The sequence below is a fragment of the Solanum verrucosum genome, unplaced genomic scaffold (assembly GCF_900185275.1).
Source record: "Solanum verrucosum unplaced genomic scaffold, falcon-dt-bn FXZP01000008.1, whole genome shotgun sequence".
Classification (NCBI taxonomy): Eukaryota; Viridiplantae; Streptophyta; class Magnoliopsida; order Solanales; family Solanaceae; genus Solanum; species Solanum verrucosum.
Window position 1 is genome coordinate 2,326,930 of NW_026020195.1, and position 24,394 is coordinate 2,351,323.

Sequence of the window (24,394 nt, forward strand, 5' to 3'; positions counted from 1 at the left end):
ACTCAAAATGACAACAATGAATCACACACACAGACACGATCAATCGATTTTGTTTTGTAGGAAATGTATGCAAAAGAAGGGAAGAATTCGATGTAGAAAAAAAGAGAGAGAAAACCTCTCTATTTATAGCCAACAAAGGGTAAATGTCACAACCCTTTGGAAAGAAGACAACCTTTCAGAAAGGTCACAACAGTTTGAGAAAAGGCATAACCTTCAAATGGTCACAACTCTTTAGAAAGGACACAACCTTTCATAAAGGTCACAACCCTTCGGCATAATCACAACTCTTCAGGAGAGTCACAACCCTTTATTTCCTGTTCACGCCTTTAAAACCCAACAATAGTATCAAACAAAACCGCGAATATGGATGAAAGAAAGACATCTAAGCAAAGAAATTTTTAAAACAATTACTACAATGTTTCACAAGATACCCCAAACCAAAATTCATTTGTCAAGGAACATCTAAGATAGATTGCACACCTTTCGTCAAATTCCTGGTCCACCTATGCCTTGCAATACACATACAATACCGCATTCCCACAACATGTCCATAATTTTTACATATCAATATATAACTATTTGGCTCATACATCTCTTCAATTACAATATCAAAGCACCACACCCTTAATCTTTCTAATATAAAACAAACCAAATTACTACACAACATCATGATTCTTCTCCTCTTCTTCAACGGACAGGGAAACGTATTCTCCAGCAGCAGTTTCCGACATCAATTTCTCATCGTTTAATTCCTTGCAGTGCATATACAACACCACGTTTGCCACAAGATACTGATTCATCAGTATATATCCCATCACAGAAGTAAACGCAGTGAGCAGTATCCCCGTGAAGCTCCTCCACTGTTCGCCTCTGGCTAAAAACATGGCACACCAAACCACCATCAATGCAATCGCACTCTCGTAATACATAAGAATCTTCAAAGCTACACATCTCTCCCCCTTTACTAACTTGGCACTTCTCCTTAGTGTCTCGTAACCTTTCTTCGATTCAACTACTGTTATCACATAAGCTAAAGACCAGTTCACCTGTAGCCAAATCAGAATCGGTACAAGCACGATCAACGAGAAAATAACCAAAAATAACACGCGATCCAAGTCTGATTTGAGCTCAATTAGTCCAAGAGATTGAAGAATTCGCACTACAAACACCAAAATTAGGGCGAAAAGAAGAGTGATTGAAATGAAAATAGTTTGCGAAACAATGAAGGTGGAGAGAAGAGGGAAGAAGGAATTTCTCATAGATTTTATAGATGAAACGACGTTGATCGGTCTATCATAGATCACTTGAACCGCGCTATATGTAGTAGTGCCTACTCCACAGATGAAAAAGAAGGCCAAAAACAGAGCATATACTACAAGTAGAATAATTTCGAAACTTGAAATTGCGAAAACTTGAGGAAATTGAAGTTGAGCGTAACTAGTGAAATCATAATCAGGGTAAAATATGGCAAGTTCGAAAGAAGGATATAAAATTAGAGAGAAAATGATAGGCAAAAGGAAGAGGATTGAAATAGCATGAAAATGGCGAACATGAGATTTGAATATTGTTCTAGTTGATTCAATGATTTCACTCCATAAGCTACCGCCATTTTCTGTTGTTGAAGTATTCATTATGAAGAATTGCTGTGAAAAATGAGAAATGAAGCAAAGACTACTTTTTGTAATTCATATAGGCTATTAGCAATGACTTTTTCTTCTTTCTTTGTCTAACTATGAGGGTCAAGAAACATTCAATTAAATAATTTTCCACGCTAAAATAATAATTATTCAATCTATTTTAATTTGTTTGTCTGAGTTTAACTTGAAATAAAGTCTAACAAAGTAAAAAAAAAAACTTTTAAATCTTATGATTTTGAACATATCCTTTAATTTTTAAGTCTTAAACTTGTGACTTGAAAAGTTTAAATTAAAGAGTTAAACAAAAGAAAAAAGAGACATTTTTTTTAAACAGACTTAAAAACAAATAAAATGAAATGGAAGATTTAATATATAATTTTCAACACGCTTCCAAAATAATAATTTTCCACGTTGGCATTGAAGGTTGCTTCTTATCACCACGTCGTGATAGTAATGTTTTGTCCCTATCTTAAAACCGTAGTTTCAACTTAATCTATTTAAAAATTTATCTTATATAACACGGAATGGAAAAAATATTTATCTTCACATACGGTAAAGAAAGGATGTTCTTATTTATGTCTGCTAGTTTCTGGTAACGTGAATAGCACGTTTGTTTTTATTATTATGATAATAAATATTTTATCTATAGTAGTTTTGAGTTATAAAATGGAACTATTGATGGAGTCATGAGTGATTTTTTTTTTGAGAATTGGTAACATGTCAGGAGTGAAAATTGTTAATCACTAACTAATAATCTTGTTTACTGCTTATATGTTATATTCAAATTCAATTTCTGTTATATGTATTTCTCTTTAAGATTGTTATTCCTTTTTCATATTTAGAAAGATAAATTTTAATGTTGTTCATACTTGACTTTTAAGTACTCATTCATATTAAATTAAATTACTTCATTTGTTAGAATATGCCTTCTTCAAGATTTTTTCGATTTCTTTTGCTCGAAGTTGCTGAGAGAGAAGCATTAGTTATCCTTTTTGATATGGATATGTCAATGAAATTCAATCTTAGGACTTGTGTCTGGTCAGATACTATGTTGAACTATGTGGTTTTCAATAAATATTATATTATATTTTCTCTGATGACATGAAATTCGTCCATAGAGAAATACTAACATAAACTATAGTTTTGAAAGGGAAAAAACCAAAGGGAGATAAATCAGCTAGGATAAAATACTTGTTCAAGCTACATAATGCATCCAACAAGTTGAGTGTGTTGACATGACAAGGGATTCAACTGAATTTCCTTGGTAAAAAAGATATATACTATACAAATAGGGTAAAACAAATACTTTTTGCTACTTTGATATAATTGAAGATTCTATTGTGGAGGCAAAGGGTCATAGTTTCAAATGTTCTTTGCGAAAAATATCACACCATGTTGAGAGATACATATTCACTGCCAAATTCGCTGTCTCCGGACAAGTTTTGGTCATTCAAGTCCTTGCAATATGTATACAACACAGCGTTACCGACAAGATACTGATTCATCATCACATATCCGGCTTCTAAACTCTGAAATATCTGCAACAATATCACCATTACGAAGCTCCATTGTTCGCCCTTTGCTTTACCTATGATGACTAAATAAATGGAACCACCCAATGAACATCCCATCGCAAGCCCGTAAAATAGCACCATCGATAAAGCTATTGATCTGACCCCCTTCACTAAATATGCGCTTCTCCTTAGTGTCTCATAACCCTGTTTTGATTCAACCACTGCTACCACATAAGCTAATGACCAGTTTACCTGTAGCCAAACCAGAATTGGTACGAGTACAATTAACGCGAAAATAATGAAGTGATTTAGATTGTATTTGAATTGAATAGTCTGAATAAGAGGGCTAAAACTATGGAGAAAATGAGAGTGATTGAAATGAGAATGGTATGAGAAATGATAAAGGTGGAGAGAAGAGGGAAGAAGGAATTTCTGATAGATTTAATAGAGGAAACAAGGTTGATCGGTCTACCATAGGATGCTTGAACAGCGCTGTATGTAAATGTGGCTATGGTACAGAGGTAAAACAGGACCAAAAACAGAGTGCACATTATAAGTGCAATAATTTCAAAATTAGAGAGGGAAAGTTGAGTGAAAATGGTGAAATCGTAATCGGGATGAAAGTGGGAGAGGTGGAAAGAAGGATATACGTTAAGAGTGAAAAGGATGGGCCAAAGGAAGAGGATTGAAAGGGCACAAAAATGTACTGAATTAGGTTTTCTTACGAGGGTGGATGATATTAGGATCTCTCTCCATAGGGGTCTACGATTTTCTGTAGAAGAAGACATTAATATTGGAGGTGAATGATGACGAACAAATTAAAGATCGATGAGGAAGAAGATGAAAATTGAGATACAACAACTATTGCTACTACTCTTGCTTGCTGCATCTTTTCTTAGTATTACTTCTTATAAGCATGTCACGATGCGAAAATGGAGACTTTTCTTTAACTATTTATTGCTCAAGAAATATTCAATTAAATAATTTTCAACAGTGGCATTGGAAGTTTTCTCATATGACCAAGTGTGATGTTAATATATGATCACCATAGAAGAAGGATGTGATGGGATAATTGAGATGCTCGTTATTATTTAGAGTGAAATAGAGATTGCTTGGAGAACTGCTATTCACCTCTCTATAAATAAAGAGTAGAGAGTGTTTGGAGAACACATTCTCTATTTTACTCTCCAAATATATAGAATGGAGAGTAAAATAGAGATGGATGTTCACATACCGTTAATAAGGGATATTCTTATTTATTGTAATAAGGAACTCAAAATTACATATACTTGATTTTGGCGCATCACATCACATTACAAGTAATCTACAAATTTGTTTTATCGGTGCTCAGCTTAATTAAGTACTATATCGAGGAAACTATTAATAAAGAGTACGTAATAAAGCATTCACAAATGTATTTTTTTTGTCACCAACATGAGTTGTGATGTAGTGATGAGACTGTTTCTTCTTCACCATTAACTAGATGTTATCAAAGGAAAGACGATAGTAGCAATGGACTTCAACATGCAAAAATTCTACTTTTTCATTAAGCATCCATTATCCAAATCTATTAATCAGATTAATTTAGATTCATGTCGTACATAGGTCAGTGGTGTTTTAACGGCATAATACATATATTGACCCCTAAACTTGACTTCAAATTTTAACTTTGACCTCCAACTTTCATAATGCACAAATAGGCACTTTAACTATCCAAAACTTAAACAAAAAAACACTCGGATCCTACCTGGCAAAATGCGTGAAATACACTCAAATTAGGCGCGTCAGATGTAAAAATTCAGGGGGGTCAACAGTAAAAAAGCATTGAAAGGACAATTAAACCCTTTTTATATTTTTTTCAACAACTTTCCCCTCTTTTTTGCATTATTTGTTGTTTACTGCAAAATGCAAGTGACATTTAATAAAAAAATTTGTTATTACAAAAAAAAATTATAATGAAGTTTTTTTTTTGGCAAGAAGGAAAAAGGAACACGTGTAGTACTAAATTTTTTTTTTGAGATTCAATCAATTTTTTTTGTCTTTGAAATATTTCTAGCTGTTAATTACTGTAATTTATAGTACTTTCTAAGAAATTTTCAAATAATATATATTATTTCATTTGTCCGAATTTATGCGTCACCGGTAAAATTTGAAGAGTCAATCAGATCTTTTATATATTTTTATATCTTTTAAATATTTAAGTAATTAATTATCGTGATTTATAATATTTTATACAATTATTTAGTATGGTAAAAGAAATTTAAAAGAAACACGCATCCTTCAATAGTAAAATATGGGTCCCCCTTTTTTTTTACAGGTTGACCTCCTGCCTGTATAGTCTTTTTTTGTCCAGAAGGAAAAAGGAACACGTGTCGACCCCAACGTCCTCTCTATTCCCGCTTATTATATTATATACTAGTGATGAAGAGCCCGTGCTAATAATTAATTTAAAAGTTAATTTTTAATTGACGTTAAATAAATAGTTTTAAATTTGAATAAATTTTATATATTTATATGGTAGTAAATGTTCATGTTAACTCTAAAATGAATACATCACTATTAATAAAGCTTGAAGTTTAAAGAAAAATCCTTAAATGACCAAAATAACCCTTAAACTCAATTTTAATCACAAAAAGCATACATGTCCACGGTGTGGTGGCTGATTCATCAACTAATTTTTTGTATGTTTTTTCAAAAATATTTTAGTTGCTAATTTGTTATAATTTATAAAAATCATTAACGTCATTTTCGAATAACTTATATTATTGTTAACTTTCAATAATATATATTGTTCCATCTATTCAAATTCATGTGTCACCGATAGAATTTCAAGAGTCAACAAAAAATTTTCTAAAAAAAATATATTTTAATTATGATTTATAGTACTTTTAAATATAACGTATAGTGTGTTTGTAGGTTCTTATTAGATTGAAAAAATATTTTAAATTAGTAATTATTGTAATTAATAGTGTATATTACGTAATTTTCAAATTTGTAATAAATTTTTTTAAATATTAAGTCTAATAATTTATAGTATCTTAAATGTAATCTTTGAATACACATAAATTAAAAAAAGAAATAAGACAAATAAATTATAAATTGAATAATTGACATTTTCAAATATTAATTTACCACAAAATGAAAGTGAAGAAAGAAGTTGTGAGGCAAAAATAAAGAGAAGGGAATGAAATTAGTGAGGTGGGGTCCATATCCATTAAAATAAATGCATGGCAAATTGAAAAAGTGTCAAATAGACAGGAAAACGGGCCCACATGCATTGAATAGTTGGCAGCCATTGAGTGGGTCACTAATACACGTGGCAGCGCTTGCATTTCACGCTTTTGGCTCCAAAAATCGCGTGTTTATTTATTTAAAGGTAGGATAGTTAAAGTGCCTATTTGTGCATTATGAAAGTTGGAGGTCAAAGTTAAAATTTGAAGCCAAGTTTAGGGGCCAATATATGTATTATGCCGTGTTTTAACACTTTTTATCAAAGGAAATCTCATTCCCAAAGCTCGAACTAATCTTTTTGTTAAATTATTTCTCTTAGTAATTGTAGTAGAAAAATCCTAACATAAACTATAGTTTTGAAAGAAAAAAAAGGGAGATAAATCAGCTAGGACAAAATATTTGTTCAAGTTACATGCCAAAGTTTCAATAAGTCGAGTGTGTTGACATGATAAGGGGTTTCAACTGAATTTCCTTCGTAAACAAGATATACTATACAAATAATGTCAAACGAATACTTTTTGCAACAATATATCGAAACTGTTGAATTCCTTTGATATGATTGAGAATTTATTGTTCAAATGTTCAAATGTTTTTCGCAAAAAATATCACACCGTGTTGAGAGATTGATGCTCATCGCTACATTCGTTGTCTCCAATCTCCAAGGGAAATTTTTCGCCATTGAAGTCGTTGCAATACATATACAAGACAGCGTTTCCGACTAGATACTGATTCATGGTCTTATATGATATCACTACTGAAATCACTAATATGGGCAATATCACCGCTGAGATGATCCACTGATCAGATGTACACATTATGAAAAAAAGCATTGAACCACCAACCACCATTCCTCCCACCACAAGCCTGTAAAATAGCACCATCGATAAAGCAATTGATCTCACCCCCACCCCCTTCACTAAATACGCGCTTCTCCTTAGTGTCTCGCAGCCCTGTTTTGATTCAACCACTGCTACCACATAAGCTAATGACCAGTTCACCTGTAGCCAAACCAGAATTGGTACGAGTACAATTAACGCGAAAATAGTCAAGTGATTTAGATAGTATTTGAGTTGAATTAGTCGGGATATGAGGGCTAAAACTAACGCGAAAATGAGAGTGATTGAAATGAGAATGGTATGAGAAACGATAAAAGTGGAGAGAAGAGGGAAAAAGGAATTTCTAATAGATTTAATAGACGAAACAAGGTTGATGGGTGTACGATAGGATGCTTGAACGGCGCTGTATGTAAATGTGGCTACGGCACAGAGGAAAAACAGGGTAAAATAGAGAGTGCATATTATGAGTGCGATAATTTCAAAATTGGAGAGGGAAATTTCGAACTGAATAAGTTTGTTGTTGAAATGATAGTCGAGAGCGAGGTGGAAAGAAGGATATACGGTGGGAGTGAAAAGAAAGGGCAAGAGAAAGAAGATTGTAAGGACATCAAAATGTTCTGATTTAGCTTTGTTTATCAGAGTAGATAATTTTAGGATCTCTCTCCATAAGGGGATACCATTACCATTTTCTGTAGAAGAAGACATTAATGATGAAGAAGAAGATGATGATTGATGTGAAATGAAAATTGAAGGAAAACAAATACTTTTAATACTACTACTTGTTATGAGCATGTTACGCCGCAAAAATGTAGGGTGTGTTTGGTATGAAGGAAAACATTCATGTTTGGTTGGGCTAAATGTTTTCCAAATCAACTCATTTTTCTCAAATTTAAGGAAAATGACTTCCCTTCTAAACTTAAGGAAAACATTTTCCAAAACTCTCTTCCAACTTTAAATTACAATTATCTTTTTGTTGAAAAAATTAATTTATTTTTTCCCAACCCTCAAACCCCCTCACCCCGCCCCCCAAAAAAATAAATAATTTTAAAGCTTGTTTTTAAATTCAATTTTTTTACCCCACTCTCACCCCTACCTCCACTCCCTCCCAAAAAAATATTAAAAATTGTTTTTAAAAGATATTTCTAATTTCAATTTTTTTATTTTTTTACCCTCCACCCACTACCCTCGCCCCCTCCCCTCATCAACCCCCCTATCAGCCCCCAACCCCCTTCAAAAAGAAAAAAATTTAAATTTGTTTTTAAAAAATATTTTTAACTTCAAATTTTTATTTTTTCATCCCGATCCTCGATCATCCATCCCCCTCTCCGGTCCCCCCCTCCCAAAAAAAATAAAATTGAGTTTGTTTTTAAAAATATATTTACAAATTCAAAATTTCATTTTTTCACCCTACCCTCGACCCCCCATCCACCTCCTACCCAACCCCCCACCCACACACCCCTACCCCCCTCCCCCCCCAAAAAAAAAATAGTTTAAGTTTGTTTTTAAAAAAATATTCTCAACTTCAAAATTTCATTTTTTTCATCCTACCCTTGACCCACCCCCCACCCACCCACGCCCACCAGCCCCCCCCCCCCACAAAAATTTTAAGTTTGTTTTTAAAAAATATTTTCAATTTTAAAATTTCATTTTTTCACCCCTAGAACCCCCACCCACGCTCCCCCTACTAGCCCCCCACCCCACCTCCCCAAAAAAATAATAATTTAAGTTTGTTTTTAAAAAATATTTTCAATTTCAAAATTTCATTTTTTCACCCCTACCCTCGACCTCCACCCCCCTACCAGCCCCTCCCCCCACCCCCAAAAAATAATTTTAAGTTTGTTTTTCAAAAATATTTTCAATTTCAAAATTTCATTTTTTTGCACCCCTATCCAGTCCCCCCCACCCAACCCAACCCCTACCAGCACCCCCCCCCCCTCATGCCCAAAAAAAAATTAAATTTTGTTTTAAAAATATATTTCCAACTTCAAAATTTTATTTTTTCACCCCAACCCTCGACCCCCTACCAGTCCCCACCCCCCAAAAAAAAAATTTAAGTTTGTTTTTAAAAAATAATTTCAACTTCAAAATTTTAATTTTTCACCCCTACCCTTGACCCCCCCCCCCCTTCACCCACCCCCCACTCCCCAAAAAAAATTAAGTTTGTTTTTAAAAACTATTTTCAATTTCAAAAATTATTTTCTACTCTAGTAAAAATAAAAAATATTTCTCAAAAATATTTTTCATTCATAAATCAAACACTAAAAATCTTTTCCGAAAAATATTTTCTACTCACCAACCAAACATGAGAAAATAAGTCAAAATCAACTTGTTTTCCAGGAAAACATTTTCTAGAAAAACATTTTTCATGGAAAACATTTTCCTTCATACCAAACACACCCGTAGACTTTCTTTTTTTTGACTATTTATAACTGTAAGAAATATTCAAATAAATAATTTTCATCAGTGGCATTGGAAGTTTTCTCATTTGACCAACTTGTGATGTTAATATATGATCACCCTGTTAAAAATTAGTGCTATCTTAGAGTTTTCTTTTACTATTTTACTTCTGCTTACGAGTCAAATAACAATTTCTATATATTTAGGAATGATGATCATGTTAGTTATTTATTAGGGTAGGAGTCTTATTTGTTGGTGTTATTGTAGGGGGTTAGAATTTATGCTTATTTTATATATAATTCTAAGTGTCTGTGGTAAAAGAATGGAGCTTAAGTTCAAGCAAGATAAAGTTCTTCTCTGTTCCATTTCCTGTTCAATGGTTGCACTTGTTCTTTCTTTTCTCTGCGTGTGCTTTTGTTTTACACCGCAGAAGATGTGATAGAATAATTGAGATTGCTCGTTACTATTTAGAGTATTGTGTACAAAGAAAGTCATAAGTTCAAGTATTTTTTTTTGTCAAGTTTCTAGCTAAATTTTATTTTTATTTGTATTATGAGTTCAATTTTGTGAAGTTGACTACTTGATCTTCTTAGTATGAGTTCAAGATTAGTTATGAACCAATAACTTTTCTTTATGATAATATATATACTAGTCGGTTTAATTTTTTATATATTATTGACCACAAAACATACCTTCATTTTTTAATTTAATTAGTTTACTTTTTGACAATATACTAGTCAGTTTGATTTATATTACTGAGCATAAAACATGCATTCATACATTTTGAAATTTAATTAATTTCCTTTTTGATATTATGCATATACTAATTCGATGAAAACACAGTATTTGAATAAATATTTGAGGTGTAAAACTTTCATATTGCTGTTTCTTCTTTTAATAGGTTGTCCTTAATTGGTAGCTCCTCAATTTTAATTTGTAGTGTAGCATATGATTATATTGACTTTTCATTAAGAAAAAAAAATTATAAATGCGTAGCCTCTTTTGTGGACTTCACTATTTTAAAAAAAAATATTATTTGTGGACTTCACTAATTTTCCTTACAAAGTACATTTCATAACTTGGCTAAACGACAAAAATACCCAAAAATATATTCATCCGCTGTCTTACTTTCTTTATTAGCTTTTTTTAAATGTCTTTTTTTTTTTAGAAATTGTTTATTTTAACTTTTTAAATTACACGTTTAAGATTATAAGCTCAAATGACATTTTGGTATGTTCTACATATTTTTAATTTATAATCACAAGATTTAAAAGTATTTTTTTTTATCTAAATACATGATAAAATATTCATATTACACACTTCCAACTCATATTTTTTGAAAAGTTTTTGTACCTATTCGCGTCTATCACCTAAAAAAATAAATTAAATACATGAAATACATCTCTTTCTTTAATATATAATACACATTAAATGAAACATGCATGAGAATTGATGCTAAAACATATAATTTTAAAAAAAGTTACATACTTTTAAATGGTGAACTTATCTGCGTGCTTAAGAACATAATTCCGCCAAATAATAATAATAATATTGGGATCGTTGAAGGCGTACGTATTTCATGCATGCATAGTCAAATTGTAATAAATATAATTAGGGGCGCTTGGCGTACGCATTCAGTTACCATATATTGTTGCCTTTTTACGTAATTCCCATAATCCAAAGTCCAAATTATTTTGAGTCTTTTTGTAATCTCACTTTCACTTTTTTTTAATCTTCTTCCTCTTCATTCACGTTATTCTCCTTTTACTTCATGAATAATACTTAGCACATTCTTCGTCTTGTTCTTTTAATCATTTCTCGGACATTGATCACATTTTTCACTTCTTTTTTCATTTGAGTTTCTGGTTTTTCGTGTGCAACTACTCGTTTTTACGAAGCAGAGCCGTTTAATTGAATCTACTGAATAATATGTACATAGTACATCCATTGCCCGTCTTGTTGGATCAGTTTCTGTCTGTAATGTTATTCGTTTAATTTTTGAGTTTTGAGCTGAAGATATGCAGATCTGAAATGTGATTTCAGATTCTAGTTTTTGTGTTTTGAGGGGAAATTAGGTAATTTGGTGAGAAATGGAAGCTGCGAATTTGACTGGATTGAGTCCGAGATTGAAATCAATTTCATTGGAGAAAGATAAAAATGATGATCCAGATTTTGAAGATTCCGAATTGGAAGATAGGCATTTTCATTCTATGGATGCGTTGGAGATTTTGAAGGAAACTGTAACGATTCTTCGGTATAATCCAATTAGTTTTTTGTCAATTGCTGCATTGTTAATTTGCCCTGTTTCTGCTGTTCTGTTATCTAATGTGTTAGTTGATCAGTACGTTGTGAAGAAATTGATGATAAGATTGTTGTTTTTGGCTAAATCGAGTGGGCTTCCACTTAAGCCTTTTATCAATCAGTCGTGTCAAAAGTTCTCTGAAATGGTGATTTCAGCTGTTATGTGTTTTCCGTTATATGTTAGTTTGTTGCTTTTGTCTAAAGCTGCTATAGTGTACTCTGTTGATTGTACTTACTCGAGGAAGAATTTCGACTCTAAAAAGTTTTATATCATTGTCACCAAGATTTGGAAGCGTATCGTGGTGACTTATATGTGGGTGTGTATGGTGATTACTGGTTGTCTCGCGTTGTTTCTTGTACTTCTCGTGGCTGTCAGCAGTGCCTTCTCTGTAATGGGGTTCCCTCCAGACTTAATTTTGTACCCCGCGATGATAGTTGGGATTATTTTCTCTATAATTTTAGCAAATGCTATGATAATTTGCAATATAGCTATTGTGATATCTGTTTTGGAGGATGACTCTGGACCGGAGGTGTTGCTTAGGTCTAGTTCTCTCATCAAGGGGCAGACACAAGTTGGACTATTGATATTTCTGGGATCGACTATTGGGATGACATTTGTGGAGGGATTGTTTGAGCATAGAGTGAAGATAATAAGCTATGAAGATGGATCTTCAAGAATATGGGAAGGGCCTCTTCTGGTAATATTGTACTCTTTTGTGATGCTTATTGACTCTATGATGAGTACTGTTTTTTACTTCAGCTGTAAATCATATAGAATGGAAGCCTCAAATGAAGAAAGTTTGCCTGTGTTAGAAGCCTTGACGATTTCTTCAGCATTAGCAGAAGTTCAATAACAACATGTTTGAAAGTATGTCTTGTAAAGCAAGATTTTTCTTAGAATGTTGACACAGAATTAATTATATTATCAGAAGAAAAATTTCGTCTGAAATAGCATAAGTTCAAATGATGTACGATAATGGAGTGTTGTTCTTGCATTTTATATTTTGCTAAACTAGTAGTAATTGCTGTCAATTTCTTGAATGATGTTGTTCATATTTTGGATGGTCTGAAACAACCTTATGAAGCAAATAGAGGGCACAGAGAAGATTTTGAATTAGTGATGGTTTCAACTTTCATATTTGAGACTGGATCTTGAATATATTTGACTTCTTTTGTACTTATAACTGCATTATTTACAAGTGCTTTTTTTGCTAACCTAGCTATATGAGACAAGCTAACGAACATGCCTTGAAGCAACTAAACAATTAAAAAATTATAGAAATTCATTGAGGACCACAATCACTTAGGGTGTGTTTGGTATGATAGAGAATGTTATCCATGTAAAATGTTTTCTTGGAAAATAAGTGGATTTCTAACTTATTTTCTCATTTTTGGTTGGTGAGTAGAGAAAATATTTTTTAATGTTTGGTTGGTGAATGAAAAATATTTTCCAAAAAATATCTTTTATTATTGGCTTGAGACTAGAAAATACTCTTTAGGAAAATAATATTTGACCCAAAAATCAATCCCGATAATTGATCTAGGACCCGACCCTGACTCTCGAATTAGGAAACGACTCATAGTATAAAAAATTTAAGCCAACAAAACATGGGAAAATTTGAAAATATTTTCCTACGTACCAAACACACCCTTAGTCAAACTTGAAGGCCAAAATGATACTTGGTCAAATTAGGCGTAGCTATTACTCCCTCCGTTTTAGTTTGTTTGTCTTACTTAATGTTTTTCTACATACCAAACACACCCTTAGTCAAACTTGAAGGCCAAAATGAGACTTGGTCAAATTAGGCTAACTATTACTCCCTCCCTTTAGTTTGTTTGTCTTATTGAAACGGATGGAGTAGTAAGATGACAGATTGAGACCAGTTAGGTCCAGTTAACAAAGTTTTCTAAACAAAGAGAAGTTCAAAACAAAAGAAAGAGAAACCTGTGAAGAGTTGTAGTGTTCCTTTAATTACTTTGTTCAGTTGCTCTTATCGCATAATCTGCAGAAAGAAGAGGAGAGATTTGTACATGTCTATGAATATATCACATCCCCTTGACACAGTGAAGTATGTTGAAAAACCATTGGTGCGTCGAGGCGACGCTCATTTCATCCAAATTCTGCTGAAAATCGAAAAAGATGTAGACGAACATCAGTCAAAGTTATATCATTTCCTAGACACTCTGCAGTGGGTTGAAGAGAAATGGGGTTCATTCCGTATGTGCTCGGACAACAACCATCTGAGTCGGATTGAAGACCAATGGTATTCATTCAATTACAATATGTTCACAGAGGAACCTTATAATATCCTGACAACTCTCCAGCGTTTTGTACAGGCAAGCCATTCGTTCAATGTGTTTTTACAGGGATTTCATTTTTCCAAGGAGTCTCGTCCCCTTGACACACTGCAGAGGATTGAAGAGAAAGACCTTTTGTTTTCAGCCAAGTACTTGCCAATAGTATCTCATTTATCTGAAACTCTGCAGCGGATGGAAGATGAATGCAATTCATTCTATACATTGTTAGTTGAATATCTGTTTGCACAGGAACTTGATACCCTTAGCGTTCTGCAACATATTGAAGAGTATTGGGGACCATTCCGTATGTATTTGGAGGAATTCAGATCAAAAGTGTCTGATTTCCTTGAAACTTCAGAAGAACATATGTCTTTGTTAGATAGACTGAGGTTCCTTAAAAGGGATTTCAAGTTCCTGAGTATCATTATCGAATTGCATATCTTCGAAGATGAACCACATGTCAGCTGGGGAAAAGTCCGAGCATTGTTCCACGGTGCTGGAGATGAACTCATCCAGATGTACAGTACGCAAGTAAGTCCGTGGAGTCAACAATTTTATGACTATTTCTGCCACTTGCAATATGAGTTTCAGCAGACTAAGTTGGAAATCATAAAGGCTAATTTCCCCGTTCCCAAAATATCATGTCAAGTTTTAGCCAATGAGGATGGTATTGTGATTCCCGGTTTTGTTATGAAATTCATTGACATTGTTACTGATAATATCAGTAATTTACTGAAATTTGATGATCCAAGTTCACCACTTTGTATTGGGGGACGAAGCATGGTTCAAAAAGAAATGGTTTTAAAGGATTTGAATTTCCTCTCTAGTTTTGTCTGCTTTGTTTCAGATAGATGCATAGAGACTCAGGTCCAACATGCTTTGTTCACTCATGCTGTACAAGTGGCCTGGCAAACAACTATGACTACGTGGTTGTATCTTCCGAGCAATGAATACATGTGCCAAGAAACAGCTCCGAACGAAGAGGATCCTTTGCTTTCTGATCTTCTGCAGAGCAAAATCCAGCCTATTCAGCCAAGCATATGCAAGTTCTATATTCATATCCTGCAAGCTCTAAATTTGGTTCAGTCACAATGGTATCCGGTTATCAATGTTAAGTATGTATTCGATTGTGAAGTTGGGTTTCTGGAGTCTCTTCGACACACTTTAAAAGAACTACCAGTCTCTAGTAATTGCATTGCAATAAAGGCAGAACTTCAGGAGACGCTCAACTTCTTCAGAGCCATTCTAGTCAATCTACCAACACAGGTCCTTGAATATCATCTTCAAGAAATAGACTCTGCGATTGTTGATGCAGGACTTCTGGTTTTCTCATTAAATGATGATAATGAGAATCTTGATTTCAGGGGAAAAATCCAAAGTATGCAAGGTGTGATCTACCTCGTCGCTAGAAAGAAATTCCTCCTCCAGTTCAACTTACCAGGAATTGACAGAGTGGGGTCTGCTGATTTCATTTTAGACAACAGGGAGAAGTTTCTGAGCATGTATTCAAATTCAGTTGATTCAGTTAAGAGCCAACTTCCGATAATTCAGAAAGAACTCAAGTTCTTTCAAGCTGTCGTAGAACAGCAAGACGGACTTCAACATTTTGCAACGAAGACTACTCGTTTGGTGTATGAGGTAGAACATATGGTTGATGCTTGTAAGAAAAAAGATGTCCCTGACTGGTGTATTTTTATCTGGATCTTGAACATTGGAGAGGATATTAGAATGCTCATGGCAGAGGTAGCAGAGATTCATAATGAGATACTGTCATCTCCAAACAAGCTAACTTCATTTGTGCAGTTGGTTCTCAAGGGATTCGTTTGGATCTTTGGTGTTGCTTCATTACAATTCGCTAGTACACGAAGGATCAATGAAGAAATCATAGGCTTTGAGGATGTGAAGGATGAACTGATAGGCAAACTAAAAGGAGGATCATCACGCCTTGATGTAATCGCAATAGTTGGAATGGCTGGATTAGGCAAGACAACTCTGGCCAACAAGCTATATTCTGATAAGTCAGTTGTCTCTTATTTTGACATCCATGCCCATTGCTGTGTCTCTCAAGAATATACGCGGAAAGACTTATTACTAGCCATTCTACATGATATTACTGATGAAAGAGCTAAACTTAGAAGAGAGACTGAAAATGAATTGGCAGATAAGCTTCGCAAACTTTTAATGCGCAAGAGATACCTTCTCCTCATTGATGATGTCTGGGAAACTAGTGCATGGGATGATCTAAAGTTGTGCTTCCCTGAAGATAACAACGGAAGTAGAATTATTCTGACAACTCGGCATTATGGGGTCGCCTCTCATGCTAAACATGATAGTGATCCCCATAAGCTTCGATTTCTCAACAGTGATGAAAGTTGGATGTTGTTAAACAAAAAGGTGTTCAACAATGAAAGTGGTCCTCTTATCCTAAGAGATGTCAGCCAAGAAATTGTAAGAAAGTGCGGCGGACTTCCTATTTCAATTATTCTGGTAGCTGGTATCCTCACAAGAATGAAGAAGGAAAAACATTGTTGGGAACAAATGGCAACAAATTTAGGTACAAACATTCAGGATCAGATGGAGGGCACTCTTGATCTGAGTTATCAGAATTTACCACCCTATTTGAAACCATGCTTTCTGTATTTGGGAGTATTCCCAGAGGATGGAGAGATTCAAGTCTCAAAGTTAACATGGTTGTGGATAGCGGAAGGCTTCATAAAACCTCATACAGGGAAGACTTTGGAGGAAATCGCAGAAAATTACTTGGAGAATCTTGTTGGGAGAAACCTTGTGATGATTGATAAAAGGAGTTCTGATGGAAGGATCAAGACATGTCGCATTCATGACCTGGTGCATGAAGTTTGCAGGAAGAAAGCCAAGTTGGAGAACATTTTACAAAGGATAAATGGGTAATCAAAACCTTCAATATTTTTCTTTCAATCTATTCATCTTTAAGGCTTCATCTGATCATACATATCTCTCCGTTAACAGGGATGCAGGTTCCGATCCTACTCAATTCTTCCCTCCAAAATGCAATACTTCACGTCACTTATCTCTTCATTCTCAGTGTGATGATCTTGCAAAATGGTGTTTGTGTTTCTCCAATTTGAAATCTTTCCAGTTCAGGGAGTCCAGAAGAACTACATTCTCTTCAATACACCACACATCAAACATTCTTAAAAGGTTCAAGTTTCTGAGGGTGTTAGACTTTGAATTCACTGTCATTGATTCTTTCCCACAAGAATTGATCCTTTTGAGGTATGTTTCTTTTCGGACCGACAATGATACACTATCCCTCCCAGCCAATCTTTGGAACCTTGAAACTTTGATAGTTCAAGGAACTAGAGGACGAATATCATTACCGGAAACCATTTGGAAGATGGTTAAGTTGCGGCATCTGCAAATAAACGACCAAGCATTTTTCACTATGCAGAATGAACAGGAATTCTTAGTAAGCTCTTCGAAAATGGATGATTTGCAAACTCTTTCCTCAGCATATTTTTCTTGTGCGGAAAATGCTGATAAGATATTGGCAAAGACACCAAATATTCGGAGACTGACATGTGAAGTTTCTGCATTTGATGGCTCATTTACTGCATTTATCAATCTCACAATGCTCGAAATTCTCAAGATTTCTTCTGGTGCTGCATTGACATCAGTCGATCAGCTGAAGCTCCCGTCACACCTCAAGAAATTGACACTGTCCAATTTTTGCATTCACCTCGATGAAGTCACAACACTTTCAAATCTCAAGGTACTCAAACTGCTAGGAGTTACCATTAGTTCCAATACGTGGAAAGTGAACGATGAGCAGTTCAGCAAACTCAAATTCTTGAAGCTGGAAAATCTATCTTTTTCAGAATGGGATGTCTCAGATGATGCTTTTCCATGCCTTGAACACTTGTTATTGAAAAGATGTCGATATCTTGAGGTGATCCCTTCTTGCTTCGGATACATGTCTTCCCTGAAATCCATTGAGGTAAAGTCATGCAAAGAATCACTCGCCGACTCTGCTATGGTCATCAAGGAAATGCAAGTTGAAGACATGGGATTTTCTGATTTTGAGGTCATAATCCACAGAAATGATCAGCAATGCTCCAACACTCGGTCTCGAATTACTTATCAGGTATGTTGTTGATCCAATGCAACTGAAGTTTCAACATGTTTTATTTATAAACTAGCTTGTTAAGTACTCCCTCCGTTTTGAGAAGAAGTCATGTAATAACAAATCATTTTGTAAAGCATTTGGAAGCAGGTTTGAATGAAATACATTAATGAAGAAGTCATGTAAGTAATAAGATAATAGAGAAGAGAAATAAAAATAATATTGAGCAAAAAAAATCTACCTACTAACCTTCTAACTTAATCCTCGGGTTCCATGTTCTCTAGGGTGATGTCCTCCGTAAGCTTTAAATGTGTTGCCTAATCAGCTCTCCTCCTTACATATCTGAATCACGCTTATCTTATTTTATACATCACAGAGACCACTCCCACCGTGTCCTGAAATAGCATCAGTTGCGCTGTGAAATTAAGATTTTCTTGAATGATTCATTTTTTTATGCAACTAATTGACTAATTTCCTTTACAGATTTGAAGGATTTTTATCAGCTGATGCCGTTGGGAAGACCAAGAAACATATATATGATGTATTAGTTGAATGACTGGTGATATCACTTATGATATTCTGCAACTTGTTTAAGCGTACTCTATACTTTCAATTAAAAAAATAGGTAGAACATATCAAAATGTTCTATTTTTAGACTAATAAAAATATGTTAAAATTACATCATTAAACTATAAGAATTTACTGTGTCATTTCATCCAACTATTCAATCTACCATCCTTAATGCATTCTGAAACTGTAAGATTCACTGACTAAGCCCTAGCATTCATGAAAGATCAGCAGATGTAAACGTTCCATGCATCAATGCCCTGCAAAAGATGGAGAAAAAACAAATCATAAATATTGATACAACAAAAAACATAAATACACCACCTACCTTACTAAAAAAAATAATTAAAAATGCAACATCTATAACAAAAATTATAATAGTAGTATACAATATAACATTCGTGTGCCAACAGTAGACTTTTGGTGTTGGTTTAATTCAAAGACTTACTAGATCTGGATTGGATCGGCTCCAAGGGTCTACCCCTGGCTTTTCATTCAGGGGGACCTTATCGTATCACGGTGCACCTATCTTCTTAGCAATTGGGGGAGACACAATACATAGACGAGGTGTCTGGGAATGAGAGAGTTCATTCCCTCGTGCTCTGGAACTTCAACACTTGGGCCTCTGCTGGGTTGGGTGGCCGGGCACCCCCTGATGCCTCTGTATCTGGAATAGATACTGCACTGCCCAGCGCCTAATCTTGTCTCCCGATGTTAGTTAAAAGCATAAACTTCTCTGGACTCTTCGTTAGATAAAACAAGAATCCATTTCTGCTTTGAGGATTCTTGGAAGTATATGTTCCATTGCCTACTGAATAAATATACTGAAGAGTAACATACTGTTCCCACGTAACGTAGTAGAAAGGAACAGTTGATATAACCCAGAACCAGAAGGTATCTCATCCACACATATCAGTGACTCCCAAAAGCCAAGGCTTCAAACTGTTCACATAAAACACATAATTTGTAAGTCACAAATCTTCCCAGGGGAGAAAAAAGGATTACTAGAAAACAGACATACTGCTAATGCAAGCCCATGAGATCCAGCAAATTGTGAAAGCCAAGACATCTAATTTGAATCATAGCAGTTAGCATAACAAAGCTTACAGAGAGAATAATGCATGAATATATAAATGATTACGGAGGGGAACAATCACCATGATCAAGTGGAATAGAGGAACACCTGTTTTTCTTGCTTTCCATCAACAGTATCAAACATCTGCATTCATTCTGAAGAATTCAAACAAATAATACAATCAGAAAGGAACTCCAACAGAAGAGTAAGCTAAAAGATTTCATATTACTTTACTAAAGCCATTTAGAAGAAGGAATATGGAGCGTACAGTTTTGAGCAACAGTTTTTACTACCAAAGCACAGCGTGGAAGATGAATCTAAATTCACAGGTGACAAATATTTTGGTACATCCAACAGTTCACATTTCTAGACCCAAACATAGTGGCTGAGTTGCTCTGAGATGATCTCGATGTTGCTCAATTCAAATGTTATACTATATGCAAGAACTACATTCTTATGTGAATGTTTATGATACTTTTTAATTCATAAGTTATCTCGTATATAGCAAAGTCTTGTAATACTTTCTCTGAATATGTGTATGACATAAACCCAAAATCTAACCAAATACCCAATCTGAAATATACTTCTAGAAATTTGTGTAGTCAAAGTACCCAAGCTAGGTTGACCAAATCCGTGTGTGGAGCCCACACCCATGTTGGCAGCAAGAAAATTGAAGAGTCCCAGCAACATAGAACTCAAGTAATAAAGTAACTGTTAAATCTGACGATTTCATCTTCTACCACCATCCCAGCAAAAAATCCAAGCCAACTCAAAGGACATCTTCCCTATTAGAAAACAAAACTTACAACCTCAAAACATGCTGGGAACAAGAGGCAGACCTTGTTTCAAGTAAAATATCAGTCATACGATGTGAGATGTGTGATTACTTAATTTATATATGTTCTTTTAAAGGTTCCACTTTTGAAGAATATTTCCCTGACTTTATAGAATCTGCTGTTATCTCAGTTCTATATTTAGCATCCACAACCCCATAAGCTCATTACACTATAGGACTGAGTTAATATAATAAGGTTCATGTTTTATCCAAGTTGAACCCTTCTTTATCTCCTTGTTGAACCTATTAACTTAATCTTGAACGTATTGACATGCCCTATACCTATCAAATTTCTTTCTTGTTTCTGCATTAGGAAAGGGGAAATTCAAGATCACAGATGTTCGAAGACAGTAACACAGAGGAGGCAGGCAATATGAATGATCACAGAAGTGCAGTCTTTAATCTCTATTTTGAACATCAAAATGGCAAAAAAAAAAACTTACATTCGGAAGAGCACTAAACAGAGATGAGACAGAGCCATGTGGCCATCTGAATTCATCTGCAAAGATGTATGTTGAATTCTCATACCTGATTTTCAGGCCTCATGGTGACCGCACTGCTTGCTAGTTACATCAGGAGCACCAACTCTTCTCTTTCCAGTATTACCAAAGTATGTGCTCTTCACATTCAAATGAATATTTATCATCTCCTGCACAAAATAATGATTTGGTGATTGTTCAACAAAGAAAATGAAGAAACACAACCACTTGAGCACAAGGGCCCCCTACCATGCAACAATTTGGGCCTCGCCAAAATTACACTAGATAACCTGTAGTCTTAAGATCAAAACAGATAGTTGTCAAGCCACGTTAGGCCCAAAACCAGGCTTCATACTGCTGGATTTAAACCGTTGCATGATACCCAAAAAAAAACACAAAACAAAAAACAAAAAGAGTAAAGAAGATATTGCAAGAAATGAACAAAGGAAACCATATATGCCTACCAACCAACTAACAACGACTCTACTAAATGTAACGTGTTGAACATACCTCCGATTTTGGGCTGAGTTATTGTTATGCCTAAGGTGCAACTTTTTGGCTTTTATGATTCCATGATGTAGTGCTGCAATGGTATGGCTATCTGGTTGTATTCCCTTTCTCCACATATCATTCACAAGTTCTTTAGCCATCTCAACATGTCCTTGCTTACAATAGCCACATATTAGAGCTGTGTACGTCACACTATCAGGTTCTAAACCTCTATCAATCATTTCAGTGAAAAGGTGAATAGCATCATCAATGTTGTCCGATTTACAATGACTATCAATCAAAACAGTGTAAAAAATGACATCAGCAGTTAATTCCATCCCATTCATTTCACTCCAAAAAACTGACCCTGTATCCCTTCTTACTCTGTCATTCCTCCTTGTATCTGATGACAATCGATCTCTCTTTAAATTCTTAGAATGGCCATCAAGCATAACTGTATAAGTGATAACATCAGGAGAAATGCCCCTTTTCTTCATATCATCAAAAAGATAAATGGCTTCCTGCAAGCGATTCACCCTGCAATAACCATTTAACATCATAGTATAAATGACCACATCAGGTGTTAATCCTCTCCAAACCAGATTATCGAACACCCACCTGGCCCTTTTCATATCTCCAGCACTACATAAGGAAGCTATTAGTTTGCTGCACATTATTTTGCAAATGCCATCACCTAATGACAACACTATCTCAAACAGCTTTAACGCTTTTCCATACTCTCCTTCAAGACATAGGCTACTTAGAAGCTTCAAACGAGATTTCCTTTTAATTAAAACACCTTGTTTTGACAGTCTAACAAAAAGCTCAAAAGCATTTTTGGTGTTGCCTAATTCACAATACCCATTCACCATGGCAGCATAATTTTCTGCGGATTTATTTTCCAAACTATTGAAAAATATTTCAGCCTCTTCCCCATAACCTCCAATGCATAAGCCCTCAATAATCACATTATGTGTGACAGTTGTTGGTGTCAACTTTTGTTCCTTCATATGGTCCAAAAGGTGAATTGCCTCTTTAACAAGGCCATTTCTAGAAAATCCACCAGCAAGCACATTATAAGTAATAATGTCAGGTTTCAAGCCTTTTTCTTTCATTTCATCAAATAAACCCATCGCATCTAAAATTTGTCCATGGAGGCAATATCCATTTATTAAAGTAGTGTAATGCACGATGTCAGGTGTCATCCTCTTATCCTTCATCTCATCAAGCAACTTCTCAGCCTCTTCAAACCTACCGAGTTTGCACAAAGCATCAATTACACCATTATAAGCCACCTCATCAAGAAAAATGCCTTTCTTCTTAAAACTACTGAACTGATCAACGGCATCGCATGCCTTGCCATTTTTGCACAAGCACTGAAGAATTAAGCTAACAATCACACAATTACTTTTGATACCCCTTGTTTCCATCTTGTCATGGAAAGCCAGAGCTTTAGAAATGTTCCCTGTAGTGCAGTATCCATTAATTACAGCCCCATAAGAAACGGCATCAGGGACCATTCCTTGCTCCTCCATGTCAAGCAGCACCATTTCTGCCTCGTGCAGCTTCTTCTCATTAACAAACCCACGAATTACAGCAGTGTAGGCATAGACATCAAGGGGTAAATTTACTCCTTTCCACGCCCGCAATACATCATAGCCCAAGTCTGATCTACCATACGAGCAAAGCCCTTCAATGTAAGTAGAATAAGTAAACTCATTAGGAGATTCACCGGCTTTCTCCATCTCCTCAAATACACCAACTGCTTCTTCAAAATTGCCTTTTCTACATAATGCCTTGATCACAATTCCATAAGTATACACATTTGGACTCACCGAAATCCTCTTCAACTGTTTATAAACCGCCACAGCCATATCTACTTTCCCACACTCAACAAGCCTATTCATGAGATAATTACATGACAACACACTCAATCCAAAACCACACCTTTTTGTCTGGAACAGAACATCAATAGCTTCATCAAACATCCTTAAACTAGCATAAGCCTTAACCAATCCATCTAAAGCCCGAACCAACGAATTGGGGCCCTCAGCATTCAACCCCTCCACCAATTCCTCAAACAAGTCAGAAACTTCAAAACCCAACCCCTTCTTTCCCAAATTTATAACCTCTAAAAACAAAGAATCCAACTTCATATCCATACCCCAATAACAAAATGTCCTAATCATAGCCATATAAGTCTGAATATCATGTTTAAACCCACTTTCTTTCAACTGACGAAAAAATGATAAAGCATCATTAGGCTCTTCCCTTAAACTATTAAGCATTTCAGTGACCCAATACGAGTTCACCTCAACAGTATTGTTAGTTAACTCATTATTTTTCATGTGGGTATTTCCAATTTGTTCATCAGAACTAGAATCCGACAAATATGGAGTTAATTCAGCTACTGAAGAAACTGATTTCAATCGAATATATTGAGTGTTCTTGAAAAAATTTCTGTAAGAAGCTAACCTTATTGACGAAACCCACATGGAAAAAATATTCAGACAAGCATTTGATTGATTGATTCTACCTGGTTTGTGACAAAAGTAGCAGGAGAGAGTGATACTACTCTTAAACCCTAAACCCTATTTATATACAAATTGTTCAAAAGGAAATTTTATGCTTGT

The 24,394-nt window shown here is 34.8% G+C and overlaps 5 protein-coding genes and 1 pseudogene across 6 annotated transcripts; 2 read left to right on the plus strand and 4 right to left on the minus strand.

Moving 5' to 3' along the window:
• Positions 1-364: 364 nt before the first annotated feature.
• Positions 365-1,711, minus strand: LOC125829707 (uncharacterized). Its single transcript, XM_049508899.1, has one exon. It carries the CDS (start codon positions 1,629-1,631, stop codon positions 657-659), a length of 975 nt encoding a protein of 324 aa, XP_049364856.1. The 5' UTR covers positions 1,632-1,711; the 3' UTR covers positions 365-656.
• A 1,311-nt stretch (positions 1,712-3,022) lies between these two features.
• LOC125829680 (uncharacterized) lies at positions 3,023-4,068 on the minus strand (annotated as a pseudogene).
• Positions 4,069-6,987: 2,919 nt separating this feature from the next.
• Positions 6,988-7,923, minus strand: LOC125829898 (uncharacterized). Its single transcript, XM_049509120.1, has one exon. It carries the CDS (start codon positions 7,921-7,923, stop codon positions 6,988-6,990), a length of 936 nt encoding a protein of 311 aa, XP_049365077.1.
• Positions 7,924-11,648: 3,725 nt separating this feature from the next.
• On the plus strand, positions 11,649-12,776 carry LOC125829734 (uncharacterized). Its single transcript, XM_049508925.1, has one exon. It carries the CDS (start codon positions 11,706-11,708, stop codon positions 12,768-12,770), a length of 1,065 nt encoding a protein of 354 aa, XP_049364882.1. The 5' UTR covers positions 11,649-11,705; the 3' UTR covers positions 12,771-12,776.
• Positions 12,777-13,869: 1,093 nt separating this feature from the next.
• On the plus strand, positions 13,870-19,036 carry LOC125829895 (putative late blight resistance protein homolog R1B-23). Of its 2 annotated transcripts, XM_049509116.1 has the most exons (3): positions 13,870-17,120; positions 17,203-18,337; positions 18,800-19,036. In XM_049509116.1, exons 1-3 carry the CDS (start codon positions 13,948-13,950, stop codon positions 18,803-18,805), a joined length of 4,314 nt encoding a protein of 1,437 aa, XP_049365073.1. In that variant the 5' UTR covers positions 13,870-13,947; the 3' UTR covers positions 18,806-19,036. The 2 variants fall into 2 exon arrangements, with proteins under 2 accessions (XP_049365073.1, XP_049365072.1); XM_049509115.1 differs by lacking the exon at positions 18,800-19,036 and having other exon boundaries at positions 17,203-18,349.
• Positions 19,037-21,357: 2,321 nt separating this feature from the next.
• On the minus strand, positions 21,358-24,312 carry LOC125829741 (pentatricopeptide repeat-containing protein At2g26790, mitochondrial). The gene is made up of 2 exons (XM_049508932.1): positions 21,783-24,312; positions 21,358-21,442 (listed from the first exon to the last, which is right to left on the minus strand). The coding sequence occupies exons 1-2, from the start codon at positions 24,254-24,256 to the stop codon at positions 21,436-21,438; spliced, it is 2,481 nt and encodes an 826-aa protein (XP_049364889.1). The 5' UTR covers positions 24,257-24,312; the 3' UTR covers positions 21,358-21,435.
• Positions 24,313-24,394: the final 82 nt, after the last annotated feature.